This window comes from Gouania willdenowi, chromosome 3, assembly GCF_900634775.1.
Source record: "Gouania willdenowi chromosome 3, fGouWil2.1, whole genome shotgun sequence".
In the NCBI taxonomy this organism is placed as follows: Eukaryota; Metazoa; Chordata; class Actinopteri; order Blenniiformes; family Gobiesocidae; genus Gouania; species Gouania willdenowi.
In genome coordinates, this window is record NC_041046.1 from 28,646,204 (window position 1) to 28,667,876 (window position 21,673).

The window sequence follows — 21,673 nt, forward strand, 5'->3', positions numbered from 1 at the left end:
GATGCAACCAGGCCAGCAGAAAGAGCAGGGGCCGGGGAACACCAGGCCACCCCCGCCACAGTCAAGCAGCCCCCCAGATCCCAAGCTGAGAGGTAGCTACCGCCCCCCTCATACACACCCGAGAAGCCCCCATGGAGCCGAGGACCCAGCTCACCCCGCCACCTGCCCCAACCCCAAGGCCCCTGCCAACATCTAACCTACCCCACCCCACCCCCACCCACAACCCTGCATCCAACCCCCCAAGGTGAGGGCCCAGAGAGCTCCCCGCCCGAGACCCCAGCAGAGGAGCCAAGGCCCATGCCCAGCAGACGGCCAGAGCCGCGCCGAACGGGAAGCCGGTGTGGGTGACGCCGGTGGACCCAGAGCCAGCAGAGACTGTCCCGTCTGAGGGACTGAGCCCGGCCCGTCCATATGGCGGACCACCGGAGAGGGTAGATGGCGCAGACGGGCACCGGGGTGCCCAATTATGCTCCAATTTAACTTCTAAATGAAAAATGAAAGCACCAACTTTACTGATATACTGTATAAGTCGCCGCAGACTTATACAGTATATTATAAGATTATAAGACGACAGCAATAGATCAAAACCACCTTTTCCTGTCTAGAATTTGCATGGTGTTCAATGCAAACCAGCTGTAATGTAACTGATTCCCTGCAGGAGTGTTACTGTTCAACATTTAGGTTCACTGGAGTATCAAAACATTACCTGTGTGTCCCTGTTAATCAACTTTGGTAGTAGGCGTCGCTGCATTGAGCTCTGCTAGGTTATAATGAGGCAGTGTTTAACCGCATGCATTGTTTTTCTTCTTTTAATATTTAATTCCAATTACTGCTATTCAGAATAACTGCAAGTCCAAATTGGTGCTTTATTAGTTATTCTACCCTTTGGTATTTGAAATCTTGAATGTTTGATTAACAAACCAAGGTGACGACTTTTACTCAGTGTGAACATTCTTTCAGTCAAGGATTTTCTTTTTAAGCTCACATATTCACTTACTGCAAAAGTATTTCCTTTTAAACCAAGGAGTTTTCTTTTTTTATGTCGAAGATGCTCAAGCTTTGTGTGCATTTATGAGCAAATTCCACTACAACATAGAAAACATTTATTAGACTCTAGAGGAGACGAAGGAATTCCACCATCTTGTGCAGGTTGTAATTCCACTTGTACAAGCAGGAACAGAGAGTGGTTCAATGGTTAAACCTGAGAGAGCTACAGCACAACCATATACGCACTTATTAAAGGCACAATCATTCATCTTTAACAGAAAAGGTTACAGGTCATTCATCGATACTGCCTGAGCTAGGCACAGCTTACTGTTAATGTTCTTTTCTGTTAAAAATAGGTTTTCTTTAGTCAGTTTTCCGTCATTGTGAGTTCAAATAAATAAAACAATATTAGAATTATCAAATGTTTAAATAATTGTTAGAACATGAAACCAAGATGTTCAAGAACACAAAAGCTCCAATAATTGAGGACATTTCTACTATCAAATCACAGCTTTTAAAAACTCAAAGGTCCGACATTTAAAGCAGTTCTACGTTTTAAGCAGGACAAACAAAAAAAAGGGGGGGAAAAAAAAAAAATCAGTTCTACATTTAATATCCTTTCTGCTCCTACAGTTTTAACACCATATTTGTGTTACTATGTTTCTGCCAATGGAAGGTAATGTGTGGTAAAAGTATTGCACGTAAAGCAGATTCCTAAAAAAAATCCTGTCTTGAATAATTAAAGTTATAATCATCATCAGTCTTTTATTGCAGACTTAGTCCAGCATTCTAAAAAAGAAAAGAAAAAGGAAACGCACCACTGTTTACAACAAACAGCTGTACCAAGGTCTCCACAGTTCAGACTGGTACTGGTAAATAAACAGCCATGAATCCCAATTAACCCAATCATCCTTAATTCATTTCCAAAGTGAAAATCAGTTTTTTTTGTTTGTTTTTATTAAAGCTTGATCTTTTTTAAACAGAGGGAACAATTTATTTAAGTTTTTATAGAAATACAAATTATTTAATGCATTTATTTTACAAAATTGAGCTTTTCTCATTGTTCCTTCATCAATGTATCCATCAGGCTTTGTCAAGTCAATGTTTGTGACATCCAGGTAAAGAACACTACAAAAATTTCAATTTTACCAGAAAAAATAACAAAATTACATAATTGAACAAAAGTAGCTTCTGTTACCCATCATGCAACTGTGCCATATATTGCATATTTACATACATAGCGTATTTGGCAGTTGAGGCCTGCTGCAGAGATGACGCTGATCCCATCAGTGAAGCAAGATCCTCTGTTGCAGAAGTGGAAAAAAAAAATCCCTTTCACCTTGAAACAGGATTTTGAAGTACACGAGTTAAGCTTGTAATAAGTTCAATCACAAGTGAGTCAGTATCAAGAGAACTTTAAAACATCAGCACTGCAGGTTTGTCTCAAAGAATTACACAAACAAGGTGCTCATCAACCATCATTGTTGCAAGTCAGGTTTAAAGGTTTTCAATATCGCCGTTTTGTTTTAAAAAATTAAAGTTAGAAAGATTTTGTTAAAATGTGGCTTTATCTGAAAAACACAAAGGTTTTTTTTTTTTAATTACTGAAAAACCTTTGTGTTTTCACTTTAGCAACTAGGATTCCTAATGCAGCATTATATATATATATATTTATACACATATATATATATATATATCACAAATGGATGGTGAGCATATCCCCATGAAAAAGTACTTTTCCTCTGTATATTTTTTTCGTAGTTGTTGGGTTCATAGGTGATTCTTTCATCTTAACATTAATCATTTTATTTGAAGTACAGTAATATTCTGTTTTAAGCTTAGTGTAAAGTATAGGGAAGGATTTTAAGCTGAACACAGCATTAGCTGCAGATTGTTCTCATGAAGTAAATGTGTTTTAAAAAAATCCAAACATGAAATAACAGAGGTAATATTTGTATTTCACCGCAGCAATGTCTCTTTCACATTTCTGTTAACCAAAAAAGCAGATTTAGAATCTAGTTCTCAAACAAACTGTTAGTACTAAGTCATTCCCAAAACATGTCAAATTAGCCTAAAACCTAGTTTAGCCAGAATTAATGTAACATCCAAAAAGAAAAAAACGAGAAGCATTTTTTGTGCGAGTGCTGTTCAAACACATCAGACACGTTTATTATAAACATCTGCAGGCACAGACATCACTACTGCCACAAACTACCATGTGACCATGCAGGTGATCACCTTTAAAACGTCATTCGTCCTAACCATCCGTCGGGTTCACACACCTCATAACAGGCATCAGCTGAACACAGGAAGAAACACAGGACCAAAAAACAGACATTTTAAAACAAATGTGCAAATGTAGAAACATTTTTACACAACAAATCACTGTTGTGTGATCCTGGCAACAGTTACACGTTGTCACTTTGTTTTGTTTTGTCAGGTGTCTCACGGGAATATTATAAAATGAGTTCTTTGGTATTTTTTTTTTAAGCAGTAGAATTTTCCTTCTGCACTGAACTGTAAAAAAAAGACATGCAGCTAATGCTAATGCTGCATGCAGTCAGTTGGCATATTTAAAAAAAAAAAAAAAAAAACTCATAATAAAAAGCTGTCGGCAAATATTATTTTATGAGAACTGAAAATAAGTATAATGTATCTGACGGGAAGCAGAAGTGGCTTCTGGTCAAAGAGGTCTGCAGATGTTCTCCAAACATCAAGAAGGCTACACACAATGAAACAGTATTTGTCTACAGTAAATATGAACCTCTGTAAAGTCCTCACACACTGTTCAAAGAGGCTGAGCTGTTCATGGATCAACAGTAGATGGCAGCAAAGTAGAATGAAACACCCTGCAGTTCATAGATTAGACAATGTAAATCCTTTGGTGTTTCCCATTTAAAAAACAAATATCTAAAATATAAAGTGTGCGCTGGTTTTGATGAAACCCTGATGAAGACAAACGTACAATCACTGCTGCTACAGTGACACATTCCTCACAGATAAAGTGCATCAGATTAGTCAGTCGGAGCCTAAGTTACAAACTCTCAGCTGGATAAACTGTCTAAGGCACTTTGGTAAACTCCACAGCGATCACATGCTCACTGTGGCACGTTGGGTTCCCATTTATGCAACATTTTTGTTAATTCAAACAAATACTGAACATCTTTCACAGCAAAATCACATCAAATTCCTTTGGTTGCAGCTTTTCTTTCCTGATAATAAGTCAAACTAAAAGTAAAAAACAAACAGAACCATAAATATGTTTCCCTACAGTGTGATCCTAAGAGTACGTAAACATTGACAAGGTGTTTGTCCACTTTTGACATCATAGGAATACTCTGGCTACTTGACCTACAGAGCAAAGTGTTCTGGGTTTTTTTTGGTGTTTTTTTTGTCTTGAGTCTACATGAGGTGGTGACCAATGTTCTCCTGCAGCCACTGCAGTAGAGGCTGCAAAGAGCTGGGACCATCAGGGACTGGCTCTGTGTACATCTGCAGCAGCACTTCTTGTAAAACAAACAGCAGGGGCAGGCCCATGCTCAGCAGCTCATACAGAGACGTGTAGTCGTGGGCGTTGTCCCTTAGGTGGCCGGTGAGTGCCTGTGCTGCAGCGTGCACGCGGCGGGACAAATAACAGGGGATATTACACACAGCTAGAGCCACACTGAGAGGCCGGCTCAGCTGCTTCCTCACAAACGAGCTGAAGGTACCTGCTGCAGGGCTACTCTGCTGCTGTGTCGTACTGCTGGACAGGGAGATGTCCTCTTTAGCGACATGCTGCTCCTCAGCTTCAGGCTGCTTCTACCAGGAACAAACAGACAGAATTAGACTCATTTTATTTCAGGGGCCAAACACAGAGCAGTTTGATCTAAAAAAGGAGCCGATTAGTCATTTTAACACTGACGTGCCCTAGTTTGCACTTCCAGGTATAGTGACATGTAAAGTATGTAAGGCATCGACATTATTCAAGCATTAAGTGGTAGATATCTGTTCCCGCACAAGATACATTTAAATGTCCTTGTTTTGTGACCAATTTTTACTTAATTTGGCAAAATCTGGAGGAAAATTGCAGGATTTTGGAAAAGATGAGGTTTCTTTCAACAATTTGCATTCAGAAATGACTTCCATCATATGATATAAGCATTGGAAAACTGTGAGCAATGCAAATTGAGTATTTTGGTCATTTTGTCTGTAATTTCTACTTTCTCTAGCGGCCCGAATTGGATGCTCGAAAGCATGTCAGACTCATTTTAGTTAAAGGGCCACATTTGGGCCAGGTCGATCTTAAGTGGGTCAAACGAGAGAAATCCAAGCATTTGTTCAGTAATAAATGTGGAATTTTCAATTTTAACACTTTCATGTGTAAATGATTATAAGTAACAACAAGCTATAGTTCTTATTTTCCCTGCAATTATTAGTTCAAACTAAATCGACGCTAGGATTGTTTGGTGGGCCGGATTGGGGGAAGCAAGCCTTGGGTTTGACACCCAAATATTTAATGTGGGTGGGTTGATTTCAGATCTGCAGGTAGTTTTTTTTCCTGAATGTTTTATTTCAGGGCTGTCAAACTTGTTTTATTAATTTCCAAATTTAAAAATGAATGCACTTTCTGTTTAAAACTCAATGTGCAAGCATTTATTAAAGAACATACAGAATGAAAAGCAAAAACATTTCACTGAAATCTTGAGTTTGACACGTGCTTTACACTAATCATTGGAGAAAAGTACTCACTAAGCGTTGAGAAAAACTCCTCCGCAGGTTTGTCACATTATTTTGCTGATCAAAGTGAAGTTTGCAGAACAATGTTCCTGTAAAAAAAAAAAAAGAACGAATGAGCAAAAATAAGAAAGATTTTTGACAGGAAATTATTTTTACATCTTTGAATTGTCAGAGCCCAAAGGAAATATACTTATGGACAAGCATCCATCCATCCATCCATCCATCCAACCATCGCCCAACACACAGAGCCTTATTACGGCTGAGTTTCAATCCACAAATCACATTTAAATGTTTACAACAGCAACATACAAAGACTTCCTTACAATGGTTTCATTGCTTAGCTTTGTTTGCCTGATTTAGGTTTATCGCAAGCAAACAAATTACAAATAATCCAGGATTTATCTTCTTTAGTCCACATCATAGATGATACATTCACCTCTCATCAAACAAAACACTTTATCAGAGGAAATGGATGCTGGTCTATAGGTCAGCCCTGTATCTGTGGTAGAAGCATACACTCTTGGTGTCCTGTTTCCTATGAACTCAAACTTTGTTAAAACATGAAAAATACATTCAACAATAAAAACTTAGGGAAGTTTTATACACACAAGTGTAGATTATTGTCTGTCTTTTAAACCAGTCTATAAATAACCAGGAACCTGCACACCTGTGACGGAGAACCACCACCATGATTATACACGTTGGCCCTGAAGGAAGCAGCGGTGCCATGAATAGAAACACACCTTTCTCAGAGTGAAAGGCGTGAGCTCCCTGTCGCAGAGCACAGCCGCAGGTCGAACAGCGAAAACACTCCCTGTGGAAATAGAGCCCCTCGGCACAGACCCTCTCCACCATGTAAACACGCTTCTCGCATGAGTGACACTTGTCGCCCGAGTGAGAAAACGTCCGTCGAGTGGAGCCAGCCTGGAAAACAGGAAAGAAAAGCTGTGAAATAATAACAGCAGATAAGAAGATCAGCACTGCATTGTAAAAGTTATCCACTCAGCAATAATCTGAACACACAAAAGTACATGTTTGTATTTCTATTTTCTAATATTATTGTTCTATAGGCTTTAGAAATTACCCATTTCTTTTTAGGTTTGATTTTCAATGCATTATTATAATACTTTTTTCCTCTAATACACTGGTTTGTTTAAATATTCATAAACGTTTCTACGGTGTGTCAAAGTAAACAACCACAAATGTAAAGACATTCTATTAAGGTTTAATATGATAAACTTACACAACAACAAATATTTGTAGAAAGTGTAGAATAATGGTGTTCAGCATTTTTTTTTAAATTTTAAACCAAAAAGTGTGAGGTGCAAAAGTATTCAGCCCTCTTTACTCTGATGGATACCCCAAAATAAAATCTAGTCCACGTGCCTTCAGAAGTCATCTAATTAGTAAATAAACTCCACATGTGTGCAACGTAACCTCAGTATAAATACAGCTGTTCTGTGAAGGTCTAGAGAACATTTGTGAACAAACATTATGAAAACATTATAAAAACTAACAAACACAGCAGACAGATCAGCGACTAAGTTATGGAGAAGTTAAAGCAGGGTTAAGTTATTTAAAAAATCTCAAACTTTAAACATCTGTACCAAAGCAAACCTACCAAGACATGAGGTCTAAACTGACGGGAGAGCATTGGTCAGAGAAGCAGCCAGGAGGCCCACAGTAATACTGCAGACACCCAACGATCAGTCATACACTCGACTAATCTGACCTTTATGGGTGTGGCAAGAAGAAAGCCATCGTTAAAAAGCCTTGTTTTCAGTTTGACACTGTGTCTCAATTTTGAGGAAAAACCAAACAAGAAAAATAATACCAAAAATTAACTTTTTAAAGTAAATCTAAAATGCCATGTGTAGCGGAGGGCTAACATTTCACATTAACATAAGAACATTATTCCCATCATGTGATATGGTGGTGGCAGCATCATGCAATGGGGATGTTTCTGTTCAGCAGTGACAGGGAGGCGGGTCAGATGAGTAAATAGGATGATGGGTGGAGCCAAATACAGGCAGTGATAAGACTTTCAGCATGACAACAACACTCAACACACAATCAGAGCTACAATGTAATGGTTTGGCTCAGTGTTTTTCAACCTTGAGATTGTGGCCCCCATGTGGCCCAAAATTGTATTTTTAAATGTTTAAAATTATCTCTCTTTTTCACATTACCATATCACACACAATATATCAAAAATATCAAATATTTTCTCAAATATAAATCCTGTTAGAAAAAAATTGTGTTGTTGCTACTCTGTATTTGTGTCGCATTTTAATAAACACGATCATAAACTACTTCTAATTCTGTCAAAATGGGTTCACGACCCAAAAAAGGTTGGGAACCACTAATGTTATAATGGCCCAGTCCACTGGAAAGTCTTCCAACCACTAAGGAAGTAAATGTAAATACTTATTCCCAAAATGCCTTTAGATGTGTTTCTTTAGGTTACACTTGTGTGAATGTTTTTGTCACATCTGGTTGTTGACTTGTAGCAGATTGTTTGTGAGGGTGGAGCTGCAAAAACCCACAAACACACACTTCTCCCACTCCTCAACAGCACAAGGAAACAAAGCAATTGAAACCAATCTAGCAAACAAAGCACAAGGCTTTTACAAAGTATATGTCTTCTCAGCAGAGCGGTAAGTCATAACCGTCTAGCAGTAGGTTTAATGTGCTGTGCAAATATAATGTTGAAATTGATACACAGTGCTGTTTTAGTAATCCACACATGCTAAACAGGATGTGTTTTTTTCAAGCAAATGGTTTTGATGATGCAAACCATGCCACAGAGTGACCATAACACAGACTGGATGGAGTCACCTTGAGTGCAGCTGAGTTGTCGCCTGAGAACAACCCACTAAGGTGAACACCTTTTTCCTTTATGCTCTTTGTATGAAACTCCCTAACGTGCTGAGTTTGAGCTTTTTTCTGCAAGAACACAGGAACAAAAAGAAGTTATATCCACCGCCTCAGCACAGAGACACACACACACACACAATAGTGCAGTTGTCTGAGGGCAGACATAACCAGAAAAACTAACCTCCATGTAATAAGCAGTGCAATGTTAATGACGGAAGATCTTTATGTAGGACTTTCTCAAGAGAACACAGGATTGAACAGCTGAGTGTTTATTGTTCGGAGCGGGACAATAACGCCGCTGTGAGGAATGAAAGCTGCCTTATTATTACTCACACGCCCCACTTGATGTGTTAAGTCATACAGAACAGAGAACCACACAGATCTGACAAAACTGTATGAATTAACTTTATTTCTCCATCTAAAAAAAAAAACTGTAGGAAATTTAGATAACTTATAAAACAATATGTTCTGATATACAAACTGATTATCAATTTAAACCTGTATTAGAGAAAATCCCTTTTTTCCTATATTATCTAATTGTATATAATGAATTGATAAATGGGCCTAAATAAAAAAAAAAAACATGTCCTAATTTTCTTGAAAGGGTAAATAAGTGATGACTAATTGTAATTTAAAACACGTGTTGCTGTGGTACATGTAATTGAATTGTAATCGAGTCCAGATAATTTACTTTGGAATTGTAATTGAAATCCTTTGAAAACTGTCATTTACAATTGAATGCTAAACTTAAAATATGTTTTATATTTAGTTTTCAGGCTACCTGTCTGTTCTCTTGAGGATCCTTTTACAATTTTTTTTCTAAATTGAAATCAAAGGGTTGGCCAGTATGTCCCACAATGACTCAAAGCAGCCAGTAATCTGACTGTTTGTCCGTCTCAGCTCGTGCCAACTCTACAGGCCTGTTCTTACCATTTTTGTGGAGCTGAATAAATAGGAGGATGACCTCACCATCTGAATACACACTACACAAAGCTAAATGTATAATCAGGACAAAAATATACAATCAAGCATTCACTCAGGTCATAGCATGCAGCACAAAGGAAAGACAAAGGAAGAGGAAAACAGACACGTGACTATAAGGAGGAAAGAGTTCACCTCAAAGACGTGTTCGTCCACCTCCCTGAGGCGGTGGAGGACTCTTGACATGAAATTGATAGCGGAGTTGAAGGAGGGAGGGGAAGGAGGGAGGTCGGAATTCTCGGGCTGAGACTCGGGCTTGGTCTCTGTGGGTGTTTGATCAACATGTCTGAGCTTCACGAGAGAAAAGGGATGCTGGGAAAGAGGCTGCAGCTCTGATTGGGTCAGAGTCTTTGGAGGAAGGTGGACTAAGTGCTCTGCTGCTTTTCTGATACTGACTTCAAACTGAAAGGGATCATACAAACAGGCTTTATAATGCTTTAACAAACACTCGTCTATTCAAAGAATGACAATCATTTAAACAAACAAAGGCAGCATGGATTCTACAGTGCTGCCAGCCATTTAAAGTATAACCCTTCCCTGTCATAGACATTACTAGCATAACATAGAAGTCTAAATGCATAGGTAATAAATTACAGGGTCAGTGTGTGTTTGTGAGTGTGTGTGTGCCTATCCAAAGTTACACGATCCTGTCATGTTTTTGGATTGCTTAACAAAGTAGTTGTTTTTTTATTGTGAAGATATGAAGAGGAGCAGCAGTGTGACATGTGAGAGCTGTACTTCAACAGCCTACAGCCGAATCAGAATAAAACTAACTTTAGGTGATTCTTTACACTTTGTGTTTGACTTCAACAATAAAAAACAAGCTTTTACTTAAAGCTGATATCCGGAGTTTCTGAGAAATTTATGTTTATGTATCATTCTTTTGAAAAGCAAAAAAATACCTAACTAGTCTTTTACTATGGTCTACTGCTGGTGGTCATTCATATACATTAATGTATAAAAGTCCCTCCTTCGTCATATAGTCCCCTGTACAAATGGAAACAATCGCCGACTGCACCCAGCCAATAGGCTTTGACTTCCTGTTTTTGCGACTGTCAATCCAAGTGAATGCGGAACTGTGCACGGAAACAAGGTCACAACAACAAACAGGGAAATATGAGTTTGGTTGTTACCTAAGCCATAGACCTATATCAATGCGACCCGAAGTGACCTTGTTATGCTCCGCGATGCTCGTGCGGAAAAGTAGAGGCGTGGCTTCTGGTAGATTGGGAGAGGCAGTGGGAGGAAGTGAGGTTGTTTAGGGCGGGACATCGAGACGTTTCTCAGAAACTCCGGATATCAGCTTTAATCTGTAGAGTTAGTAATGTGTCTGTATAATTCTTTAGGTTAAATCAGTAAACTGTTTACATTGTTAACTAGATCGAGTTAAATACTAGCTTGCTGCTTTGAGATGCTTGACTGAATATAAAATACTGAATTGTCAGTCTTGAAATAACTTCAAAACACACTAATGCGCGATTTTGGAGGAATTTTGATTGTTTCTTTAAAAGAAAACAATTACAAGTTTGAATGTTTAAAATACACTTTAAATTGGTGAAATTAGAGAAATTACAGTTTTTGAACTAACTAGGTAATAATATATTTATACAGTGTACCATTTAAGATATACAATCCTGTAAAAAGGTCATGTATCCATTCTTGACAATGCAAATCTGTGTTCTGCAGTGAAATTATGTGTTCAAACCATTCAGGAGTGAAAACAGAAATACTAATATTTCACTGCCCTCTAATGGGAAACTGCTACTTTATGTTTACACAAAATACAGTGTTCAAGGTTAATGGGACAGGTTAGAATCCCAGTAATTTGCCTGAGCAGGGAACATACTGGTAAGATTTAGGGTTTCTTTTCTAGGGTTTTTCACACAGATTTGCACAGTTGACAGCGCTGCAGACTACCTGTGTCACAGGCCGAGGTTTGGGTAGGACTGGAGGTCCTACTTTAACAGGTTTGCTCTCAGTCAGGCTGAATGTATGAAGCAGAAAGGACTCCTCACAGTCTGATTGAGACTTTACAGAGAGGTTTGAAAGAGGGTTGGAAGAAAAAAAACAGGAATAGAAAAGTTGGGTGAAAATATAAACGGTAAAGATGAACATATAGAGAATGAGCAGGTAATTATTAAGTACATGAAGAAACAATATTAGAATGACAGAACAAATAGTGGCAGGCTATAGCGGTGAGTGCAAACAAGTCACGATTTGTAAATAAAGACTGTTTTCACGAAACAAAGAAGGTAAAATATCTATTGTTTACCGATGTTCTGTGAAGGGCATTCGTTGGCTTGTTTTCAAACTTGGCAAGCAGCTGTGAAGCCATTGAGCGCACTTTGTTCTCTTTGGGTTCTGACGCGTCTCGTACCAGGGAGCCATTGCTGGACAGATTAGTGGCCTAAAAACAGAAAGACAACATTCAGAAATAATGAAAACACTAGACAAATATATGGCCTTGACACTCTAAACTGAATAATCACAAACCTCCTCAAGATAACAAAACTTTCGCCTCCGTTTGTAAATGGGGTCCAAACCATCTGATTTCTTCTCGTCCTGTGTTCATAAAAAATATATTCTAATTAAAAATTAACTGAAGAAAAGATAAACATGGAGACATTTGTAGCAGTAATACATTGCATTCAGTCATTTCAAAATGAAGTTACCTTTGGAACTCGTTTCCTAGGCAGTGCAAAACTGGGTACATTGTTATTATTTCTCAAGTCTTTAGATGGATAATCTTCATTGTTTTCATCCACCTCTCTGGAACCTGCAGCATAATACAGGAGCACATTTATTAAAGCCATCACATTGCTTTTCTGTAAAATAGACCTCTTTTAAAGGGATCCTCCACTGTTTTTACAAATATGGCCTAAAATCTTTGAAATGTTCTTATTATTATTTTGCACCAAATCCGTTTTAATAACTTTTAAAAATGGGACTACTTTACCTTTTTTGAGTTGTCATTTTAACTGAAAAAACTACTAAATGATCCTGAACGTTTCACTCCTATAGAACTCAATGGACGAAAAGGGCGTTTCGCATCATCGAAGACGTCATTTAAACATGGCGGCCTACAGGGTAAAGTAGTCCCAGTTTTAAAAGTTAAATAAAAACAAATATGGTGCAAAAGAATATGTTTTGTTAGGCATAGATCTTCTAATGAGGACATTTCAAAGGTTTTACGCCACATTTGTAAAAACAGTGGAGGATCCTTTTAATGTTTGTATTTTGCAAAATGCTGGACCAACACAAACACAACATAATACAAAACACTGATAAAACAGTGAAAACCAAAACAAAATTAAGAGAAGAATATATACACAAATAAAAAACTGTGAAAATAAAAGAAATAGAGAAAATGGCAAGAAGATTTAAGATGATTTATTTTTCCCTGAGGGAAAATAAATAAATAGGTGAATAATAATTATTTTTTTTTTTTTTTTAAAGACTGCATTTTAACTAGCCACCCCAGCACGAGAGCCAGGCCAGCACCAAACAGATGAACAGGGGCCCCCAAGTGATTGTGAAAATTCTACCATGGTTGACCAATACTCCATATTTTGGGTTGGCTGCCAAAAAAGCTGTTAAAAGTTAGCTAAGATAAAGTAAAAAGAAGAGTACCTGATGCAGGTAAAGGTGTTCCTCTAAACAGCTCATAGAACTTGGACAGGTAGGTGACCATCTTGCTCTTATCTGGCTCCTCGTCTGCGCTCAGCTCCTTCGCAGAGGTAAACGATTGGATCCCAAATTCACGCTCACCAATGTCGAAAGCCAGCTGGAGGTTTGCAATGTGATCCTCTTCATTTAATGACTCAAAATCTCTGTTAAAGGAAATACATACGGTTTAAGAAACGTGCAAAACAAGAGCGCTCGGAGCAAAACCTCTGCCAATAATGTATACCAAATATCACTTTGACAGATATTGGCAGCTATCTAGATCAATGGTACCATGATCATTTACACTTTAAAGGCCTTTAAGAAATGTCTACCCCCAATAATAATGACACAGTAGATCCGAATGGCTGGGCACCCTATTTTTTTAAAACATCGCAGTGAAATCCACAATCCAAATCTGATCTGAATTAATCTTGCTGTGGTAATTGAAGAACTATAACTCGACATAACTGAGTCAAACTTTAGAAACATCAGTCAATTACGAATCAAAATATACATTTTTAAACTTCGGCTATGATGAGAGATAGGAATTAGAAGAGAAAAAATATGATCAAGAATCAGTATATTGATCAGGATCCCCTCCAAGAGGTAATGGAATATTCCATGGCATAAGGTCTATCTTTGGTAAAGATTTGGTCAAAATCCATTAAGTGCTTTTGTCATAACCTTGTAAACAGATAAACAAATACTGAATATGCCTCTTTGACAGAGTTAATAAATGTGTAAAACTTTAAATAAGTGTGATGTACATGTGTATGGTTCAACTTCTTCAAAATAAAATAATTCAATATCTTTGATTTAAAAAATGAAGTTGGACTGAAACAACCAAAAGTTTAAGGTCTATGTTAATATTGGTCTATTTTAGTGAATCAAGCTCGAACTCATAATAAAGAAGACAGTGTAAAAGTCAGATGGAGTTGTTAAATGGAGGTAACATCAGGTTTTTAGTGCTGCCTCCCAATTAAAGGTTGGGGGTTCAAATCCACTTCTTTTTAAGTGGTGCAGAGTGTTTTTACTCTTAAAGAATGAATACTGGTTGCAGAAAGTTTGGAAAGTAGCTTAGAGTTTTCTCCACTGGACTTTGTGTGATTCTTTCCAGAAAACCCATTTACCTCACTTTTAACTATGGCAAGAGTCTCTGCTAATGAGAAACTAAAAGGTCATGTTCACACTGATGTGAGCATTTTAATCCCTTTAGATGTATTTTCACCCTGTGCAGCAGAGTAAGGCCTCAACAAACCACAAAGGCTGCATAGAAAGACCCGCTTTGACGTCTCTATCTTCATTGATAGTGTTCAGGGTCCTTTTGAAGCAATGTATAGTAAAGATTAGTAGCCTAGCAGCAGCACACACACAAACTGCTGTTATTTATAAAGTGCTGGGGCTCACGCTCTGCACAGTCTCTCTGCAACAGCTGTCTACGTGCACGCGCAGGGTCTGAGGAAAAATGCCAGTGGTTCCTGGAAATTTACAAGACCACACAAAACTGCAGCGGCATCTGCTGAGGCATGAGGGCAATAATTAGAGGGTGAGATGATATAATTAGATTTGTAAAAGTCCTGATCCACATTTCCCGTGAAAACACACAAACTGCAGGAAAAAAGTCAGAGTGAGTGCAAAAACTGGAGAGAGCAAATCCACAAAGAGAGGAAAACACTTTTTGCCTCTTATGTTGGACTTTTATCTTGAAAGAAACTTCTCTTTTCAGAGACATGCTGTGAAATGCATGTTGCACATGAAAATATGTAGATTTAGGTTTTAATTTTTTGAAAAACTAAATTTGGTTGGTTGAATTCTTAAAAAAAAAAAAAAGTGGGTCTTGATTTAATGACTGTGGCAAAATGTGAGATTGTGAGTCTAGTTGAAGAGCCCTGGATTAAACATCATTCTGCAGTATTTCAGATGTAACTGCCAAAACCACACACCATACAGAGGGGTGACTAACTGTCAGGCAAAATCATGAACCATATCACGAATTTCCTCAAAAGTATAGTGGTTACAAAGTGAGCATGAAGATAATTTTACAATGGTCTCATGTTGAGTCGCGTTTCCTGCGAAATGTAAAGAGCTGAAGAGGCAGGAGATAATGTGATCTGATATGTTTACGTACATAAGCAGTGGTTTGAACCTGTGGATGAGAGCACACAGGGCGGTGCCACTTTTCCACGAAGACGTCAGGTCTGTGATCGACACATTTCTGTAGCCCTCCGTCTGTTTCTGGCACCAGGTAAGAAGCCGGGTCGGTCTGATTTCAGACTCTATAAAAAGAACATACAAAAACAGATTTATGAAAGCATAACGGTCTAGCTTTATCAACAATCCATCCTATTGTAAGAAAACAACATTCTTCCAGTGTTTTCTGGAGGAGATAACATTTCACAGCCATACAATAGATAACAATGTTTTTAGATTTGCGTCATGACAGAAAATGTGGGAGTGGGTGCTGAGGTATGTACACATTTTTGTCTGAACATGTAGCTACTTGTGGTTCTTGGTGAATGAAAGAGTAGGACGACTTTCCAAACACAGATAGAAGTTTCTTTAAAACACAAACTCGATCACAGACAGGAAAAAATGTTCATTTATAACACATATAATGAATCTTTCCAAGGGACACGCAGTGGGATTTAGTGTTTTTCCTTGTTCATCTTGGAGGGAGGAATGTGTATTTGTGATTGTTTTCACTTCAGGATTCACTATGAACAACCATTAAAACAAGACTAATCATAGAGTGTAAAAAAGGCTTAACAGTGGAAGCAACAATCTTCACAGTATTCATGTTTTTACAGCCTTAGTCAATGAACTATGAATGGGTCAACAGGGTTCATTTGAAGTTGGCCAGATCCAGTAACGCCTTACCCCGCCGGCTAAGATTGACAGGCCGTCGTATAGTAGCAGCACGTTCCAGAGAACAGGAACGAAGCTCCCCGCTGATAAACAGGTGACGCACCTGAAACAGTGAAGCAACGCTGGAGAAAAACTACAGACATTTTCCACTGGAACGTCAGTTTTCACATCCTCCTACCTGATGAGACCTGACGCAGGAGCAGTTGAGGTTAGGGTATCGGGTTCCTGGGTCTACAGTGTACTGCTCAAAGTTTTTTGCAATGTTTTCAGGTGTTGTCTGGGGCAGCAGTCGATATATACTCTCTCTGAAAAAAACAGCAAGGCAAAGGAACACCAAAAATACCCATTATTTACATTGAATCAAGCATGAGCAACAGTGGAATCACTTAAAACATGTGTGAATACCTTTCAGCAAGCACGTCCAGAACTGGTCGCCCCTGAGCCCAACTCTTCACCATCCAGGCTGTGTCGAAGGCAGCCAGGAAGCCTCTGGCACAGCCCGTTCCCATTGGCCAGAAGGGCTGCACATGACCACAGAAGAAGACTTATTATAGCAGTAAACAGCAGCTGATGTGTTATAAGACACATGGTAGGATGGTTTTGAAAAGTTGACTTACAATGTGGCAGCATTAACCACTAACACAATTAGGATTGATAAGGTTTAGTTACTTTTATACGAATAGACCAGACATGGCGGCCCTCGGTCTAATTTTGTGTGGCCCCCAAAACAAATCCCCAAAATTTGTATTTCAAGAAGTTGGAAGGAATAGAACACAGAACACATTACAAAATAGCTCCAAGACACACAAACTGTCAACAAAATTGCACAAAAATGAAAGGAAAATACAAAAAACAACAAAAATGCAGAAAATGACAGAAAAATACAGAATTACAACAAGAACACAAAAACAAAAACACACATAATGACTCCAAAAACAAAACCCATTCCCCCCCGTATTAATGCTCTGATTTGTCATTATTCAAATGCTGGCATGAATGTTGATAATGTGGCCCTCAGATCATATTCAATGGCATTTTTGTAGCCCCTACTGTGATAGAGTTGCCCATCCCTGGTATAGACAGTTGCTTTGTAAAAGTGTTCATATGGTTTCATTTATTTTACAGCGTGGGGGTGGGGTTGACCAATGATAGCAACAAACTTTTGCCAGAAGGCTAAACTGTACACCCATTTCTGCTAATACTTCAAATTACGCTGAGTTAATGTAATCTCTGTGGTTTACGGAAAAATCCTTGTAATACAAAAATCCCTGAAGGTATAGAACGTGATAAGATTGATTAAACTTGAGACAAAAGATCCCCGTTTGGTCACTCTACGTCACCTATAAGGTTTGAACAATAATGAGCATCAGCTCTAGTAACAGCTTCTTTTCCCTGAATGGATTTTGTTCTCACCTCTAATAAACTGTCACCAACCAGTGCCACCAGCAGCTGGTGTCCGAAACGTTCCCTGACCAGAGCAGCGTTTTCCGAGGCGTACATGTTAGTGAAGTCAAACATTGCTACATCTGGCTGCCCGCAGTGGTTCATAGCAAAATCCAGCGTAGGAAGTTGGTAGTTGGTGCCAAAGTCAGCTGCCTCCCGGGCGTAGCCAAGAAGGGCTTCCTGATCGACATTCTCACTGCTCAGCAGCGTCTGGGTGTCTATATAGTCCTGTTCAAGAAAGAAAAGTGAAAAACTGCTTTTTAAGAAACCACAGGTAAGATAAGTACCCTGCAGTAGGAGACAAAGTCCAGATAAATTGGTTATGACTGCACTATATAGAATTATTAGATTATTAGTAGAGAAAATAGTGTCTGTACTAAAAATCCCCTTTATTCTATTCAAATGATCACATTGAAGTGTTGAATACACAGTGAAGTCTTACTGTTTAAGCCTCAGTGGTATGCAATAGATGGTTAGTATAAAATAAAATAAACTAAACAAAAATAAACACCAATAAAATTAAAGAGACATGTTTAAAATACAGATCATCTGCTTACATTCATGACAACTCCTTTGTCCAGCAGGCTTTGTTTCTTGGCTGTCATCACAAAGTAATGAGTGTTGTCCTTGTAGTACACAATGTTCTCCAGATCAATACCTGCGGGACATGAAAAGGCTTTGATGTGGCTACACTTAAAGGGGAAAAACAAAGCAAAATCCAAGTGTTATCGACTGAGGGAACTTAAGGGACTTTAGTTGTGTGTGAGGAAATAGTTGAAGCTGAAAAGTTGCACTACATTATAAAAGATAAAAGGGACAATAGATTTATTGTCACTCAAGATATACCTCAAAGAAAAAAGCAAGTGGATTGGCTTTTAATAAACTGATGTGTGCTAAAATCAAATGGAAATGTCTTTGTTTAAAATAATATTAGAGAAAAAGATCATATGCCTTCCAAAAACGGTAAAGGGAAGCTCTTTATTTTTAAGACATCATTATGCAATGAGCGCACAATTTACTGTACTATTTATTGTCAAACAATTGCATTGTGCATTTTTTAATTGTGTTTTTGTCTTACCAGTCTCCTCTTTGAGATCAAGAAAGAATTTTTGGTTAAAAATGAAGGCCACTCCGCTGATCTCTTCCACTTTGGCCTCTGCAGTCGTGTTCCTGTTGATGAAGTTTGCAGTAATGGCAATGGCCAGTTTACCTCTAAACTCCTTCCTTTTAAAACCTGGACATGAAAGAGGACAATGAAAAGTAGGGGATGTATTTTTCCCAAAACACCTGCCCTGTCCACTCATTTTGTATTTCTAGTTCAGAACAATGAGAGCTGTATCAAACCTTGGCCACAACTGAATTCAATAAAATATGTCTACACAGAAAAAGAGCAAAAAAAACAACAAAAAAAGAAAAAAACATAGTAAAATTTTAATTAAAAATACTTAAAAGTTAAAGCCTTATTTGGGCATTTATAAAGACTGAGAAGGAAGAGCTTTTAAATAATGAATGACAAAAACTTGAAAAACAATATATTGAGTTGATAGCATGACAGATTTAAAACGTGTGCTGCAAACTGCTCCACATCTTCAGTCAAATCTCAGAGGAATTCATCCCTCCCCGGTGCAGCAACAATCAACAACAAGCTGAACTATTTTTCTGCTGCGTTTCTATAGAAGCATTAAACAAAACAAAACAAATAACAGTGTGACTGCAGAGAAAAAACAGACTTCTTCCTCATCGTGAAATGAGATAAACTTCTTGTTCAAACCTAAAATGCCCTTATTTGGTAAGAGCATGAGCATTGAATTGATGGTTAGATGACTTCAACCATGTAGGATCACTTTTTAAAAAAGATGGAGATGGAGAATATCCAGCAGCCTTCAGTCTGAACTCTTCTCTGTTTAGAAATGGCACACATATGAGCAGCTTTTCCCAAAGGAATGAATCAATGGCTTCATTCAAGATTAGTAAACAATGGGTTTTGTTTCCATTTTGGTTTGCATGAACATTTTCAGAGGAAGAGCATCAGTTTCTCTTCTTTTCATGTGGGCCAGGTAAACCATAGCTCTTTTAATAGCTGCCTATTAACAACTAACTAGGAGTGGCAGCCGGTTCTTACGTGAGTCAGTCATTTATTGTAAAGCCTTGTTGGCACACACATCAGTCCGGTCTCTTGTGTGTCGTCTCACCTTCCAGAGTATTTCTGCGTCCGTCAGCCCCCACCACAACGTCAAACTCAAAGTTAGCCACAGGGTGATCTGCAGGTCGGATTGCAGCTCTCCACCCAAGTCCTGAGAGAGAAAGAAATGGACACGTATCTATGAAACCCATGGATTATCTGCTTTTGTGTAGAATCTCCTCAATGAAACAATTAGGTTACATGTTAAGTCCTGCAGCGTCCCTACATACTGTATACAGTTTTCATCAAAGTCTCTGCAATTCCAATTTTTTGCAGGGGATGGAAAAAGCTCACTTTAACCTTTATTAATAATTTATTATTGTGTCTTAGTTGTGCTGTAAAATTCCCATATGGCAATAAAATAATATATTGTCATTCCATGTCATTTCATATGGCCCAGCACTTGAGTCCAAAAAAATGGTGGAACTTTTTTACCCAATGTGTTCTGTATTATTCAGTTATTTGCACAGTTTAAGTACAGAGCTCAAAGCTGATCAAATTACAAGCAGATGAGGCCGTGTGCAAAGTTTTTTACTGAAGGCCCAAACATGTTCGAGCCCGAATCTCCAACAAACTTTTTCCAATTTTGAGGGGCTGACATGTCCACCAGATATGATGTATAGCATATCTTTGTATATTCTCAGAGAGTAGGAGGAGCTGTATTACTATACTAAATTTCAGTTTCCTATGTGGTATAGTTACTAAGATATTTGAAGATAAAAATGGAATAAAAATAAAGATGCTCAAAAATCGGCACATACCCACCTCACTAAATTGTCCATATCTCAAAAAGTCTTCATCCGATCAAACCAAAAATGTACTGTGTGCCTATTCAATTATTAAGGAACAATTTGTAAAAAAAAAAAAAAACTGAATTTTTTGAGACCGAAGTGCATGGGATGACCGCAAAATGTGTTGAAATGACACGGAATGACCCATATGTAAATCTGGTTCGTGATATGTGTAAAATTCAATACAATCTTCAGAGAAAGAATGTGATAAAGAAATGTTTTACTGAGATCTTCAATAAGTTAAGGGCTCGTGCGAGGCCACAGCAGGAACTGCTTGGCATATTATTGAAACATCACTATGTAAAAAATGTACTCCATGATGTCAAGGACATAGTTAACTTAGTCACAGCCGACCTGAAGTCTAAGTCTGGCTAAATTTAAATGAGGCCCTTGTTGTTATCAGCATATTGATATTACAGAGGAGGTCACAACACCACAGAGAGAGAGTTATTTATTCTTCAGCTGAGGTGTCAGCTCTGTGCACACATGAACTGTGGTACAAGATCAAATTCAATCTTAAAACCTGACCTTTGTTAATTTTGTTGTATGATTACAATCACTGACAATGTTTAGGATGTGTTTTTTGGCAGCTGTTAAGGAAAAATAAATACCTGCACTGTCAGGAATTACCGGTAAGTTATTTGAAGCCAAACCAGCTCCGAGGCAAGGCTGTGACTCTGAGAGAGCAGGATGAATTTAAATACTTTAGGGAATTACTCTGCAAGACTCCCACAAACTTTTGCCTGCATTAAGTTCTAAACAGTGTTAGTATGTCCAGTTCACCCAACTGATACTGTATTAGGGTGCCATTACATTTGAACTTTAACTGTGTAAATAAACAGGTGATGAATAGCAGATGTGAATGAATACCTTCAGTTCCTTGATCTTCTGGAGGCTCCAACAATTTCACAAACTCCACACTGATGTGAAACTCCACTGCAACAATCAGGGCAACTTTCAGTAGGATCAGCTGCAGCCGCTGAATGCCTGTTGGACACAAACACACATCTATTTAACACTTTATGCACAGCATTGTCAAGTCAAATTGTCTTGACATTTACAAACTTATTGACGATGCCCACATATAAAGGGATATTACATGTATTTCAAGGGTAAAAGTTGACATAAATGACTCCAAAGATATTTGTGACACAAAAGTGTA

General features: G+C 38.2%; 1 protein-coding gene across 1 annotated transcript in view; it reads right to left on the reverse strand.

Annotated features, from left to right (window-relative positions):
• Nucleotides 1-1,726: 1,726 nt before the first annotated feature.
• Nucleotides 1,727-21,673, reverse strand: part of mical2a (microtubule associated monooxygenase, calponin and LIM domain containing 2a) — a 37,731-nt gene continuing 17,784 nt past the window's right edge. Inside the window, 21 exon segments of the mRNA XM_028477178.1 lie at nt 1,727-2,326; nt 3,226-3,286; nt 4,698-4,788; nt 5,719-5,795; nt 6,450-6,630; nt 8,545-8,652; nt 9,700-9,966; nt 11,482-11,592; nt 11,837-11,971; nt 12,058-12,126; nt 12,237-12,340; nt 13,195-13,394; nt 15,359-15,506; nt 16,108-16,198; nt 16,274-16,400; nt 16,501-16,616; nt 17,509-17,766; nt 18,096-18,196; nt 18,617-18,772; nt 19,731-19,832; nt 21,382-21,498. Of these exon segments, the coding sequence (XP_028332979.1) occupies nt 3,228-3,286; nt 4,698-4,788; nt 5,719-5,795; nt 6,450-6,630; nt 8,545-8,652; nt 9,700-9,966; nt 11,482-11,592; nt 11,837-11,971; nt 12,058-12,126; nt 12,237-12,340; nt 13,195-13,394; nt 15,359-15,506; nt 16,108-16,198; nt 16,274-16,400; nt 16,501-16,616; nt 17,509-17,766; nt 18,096-18,196; nt 18,617-18,772; nt 19,731-19,832; nt 21,382-21,498 (2,618 nt within the window). The 3' untranslated portion in view covers nt 1,727-2,326; nt 3,226-3,227.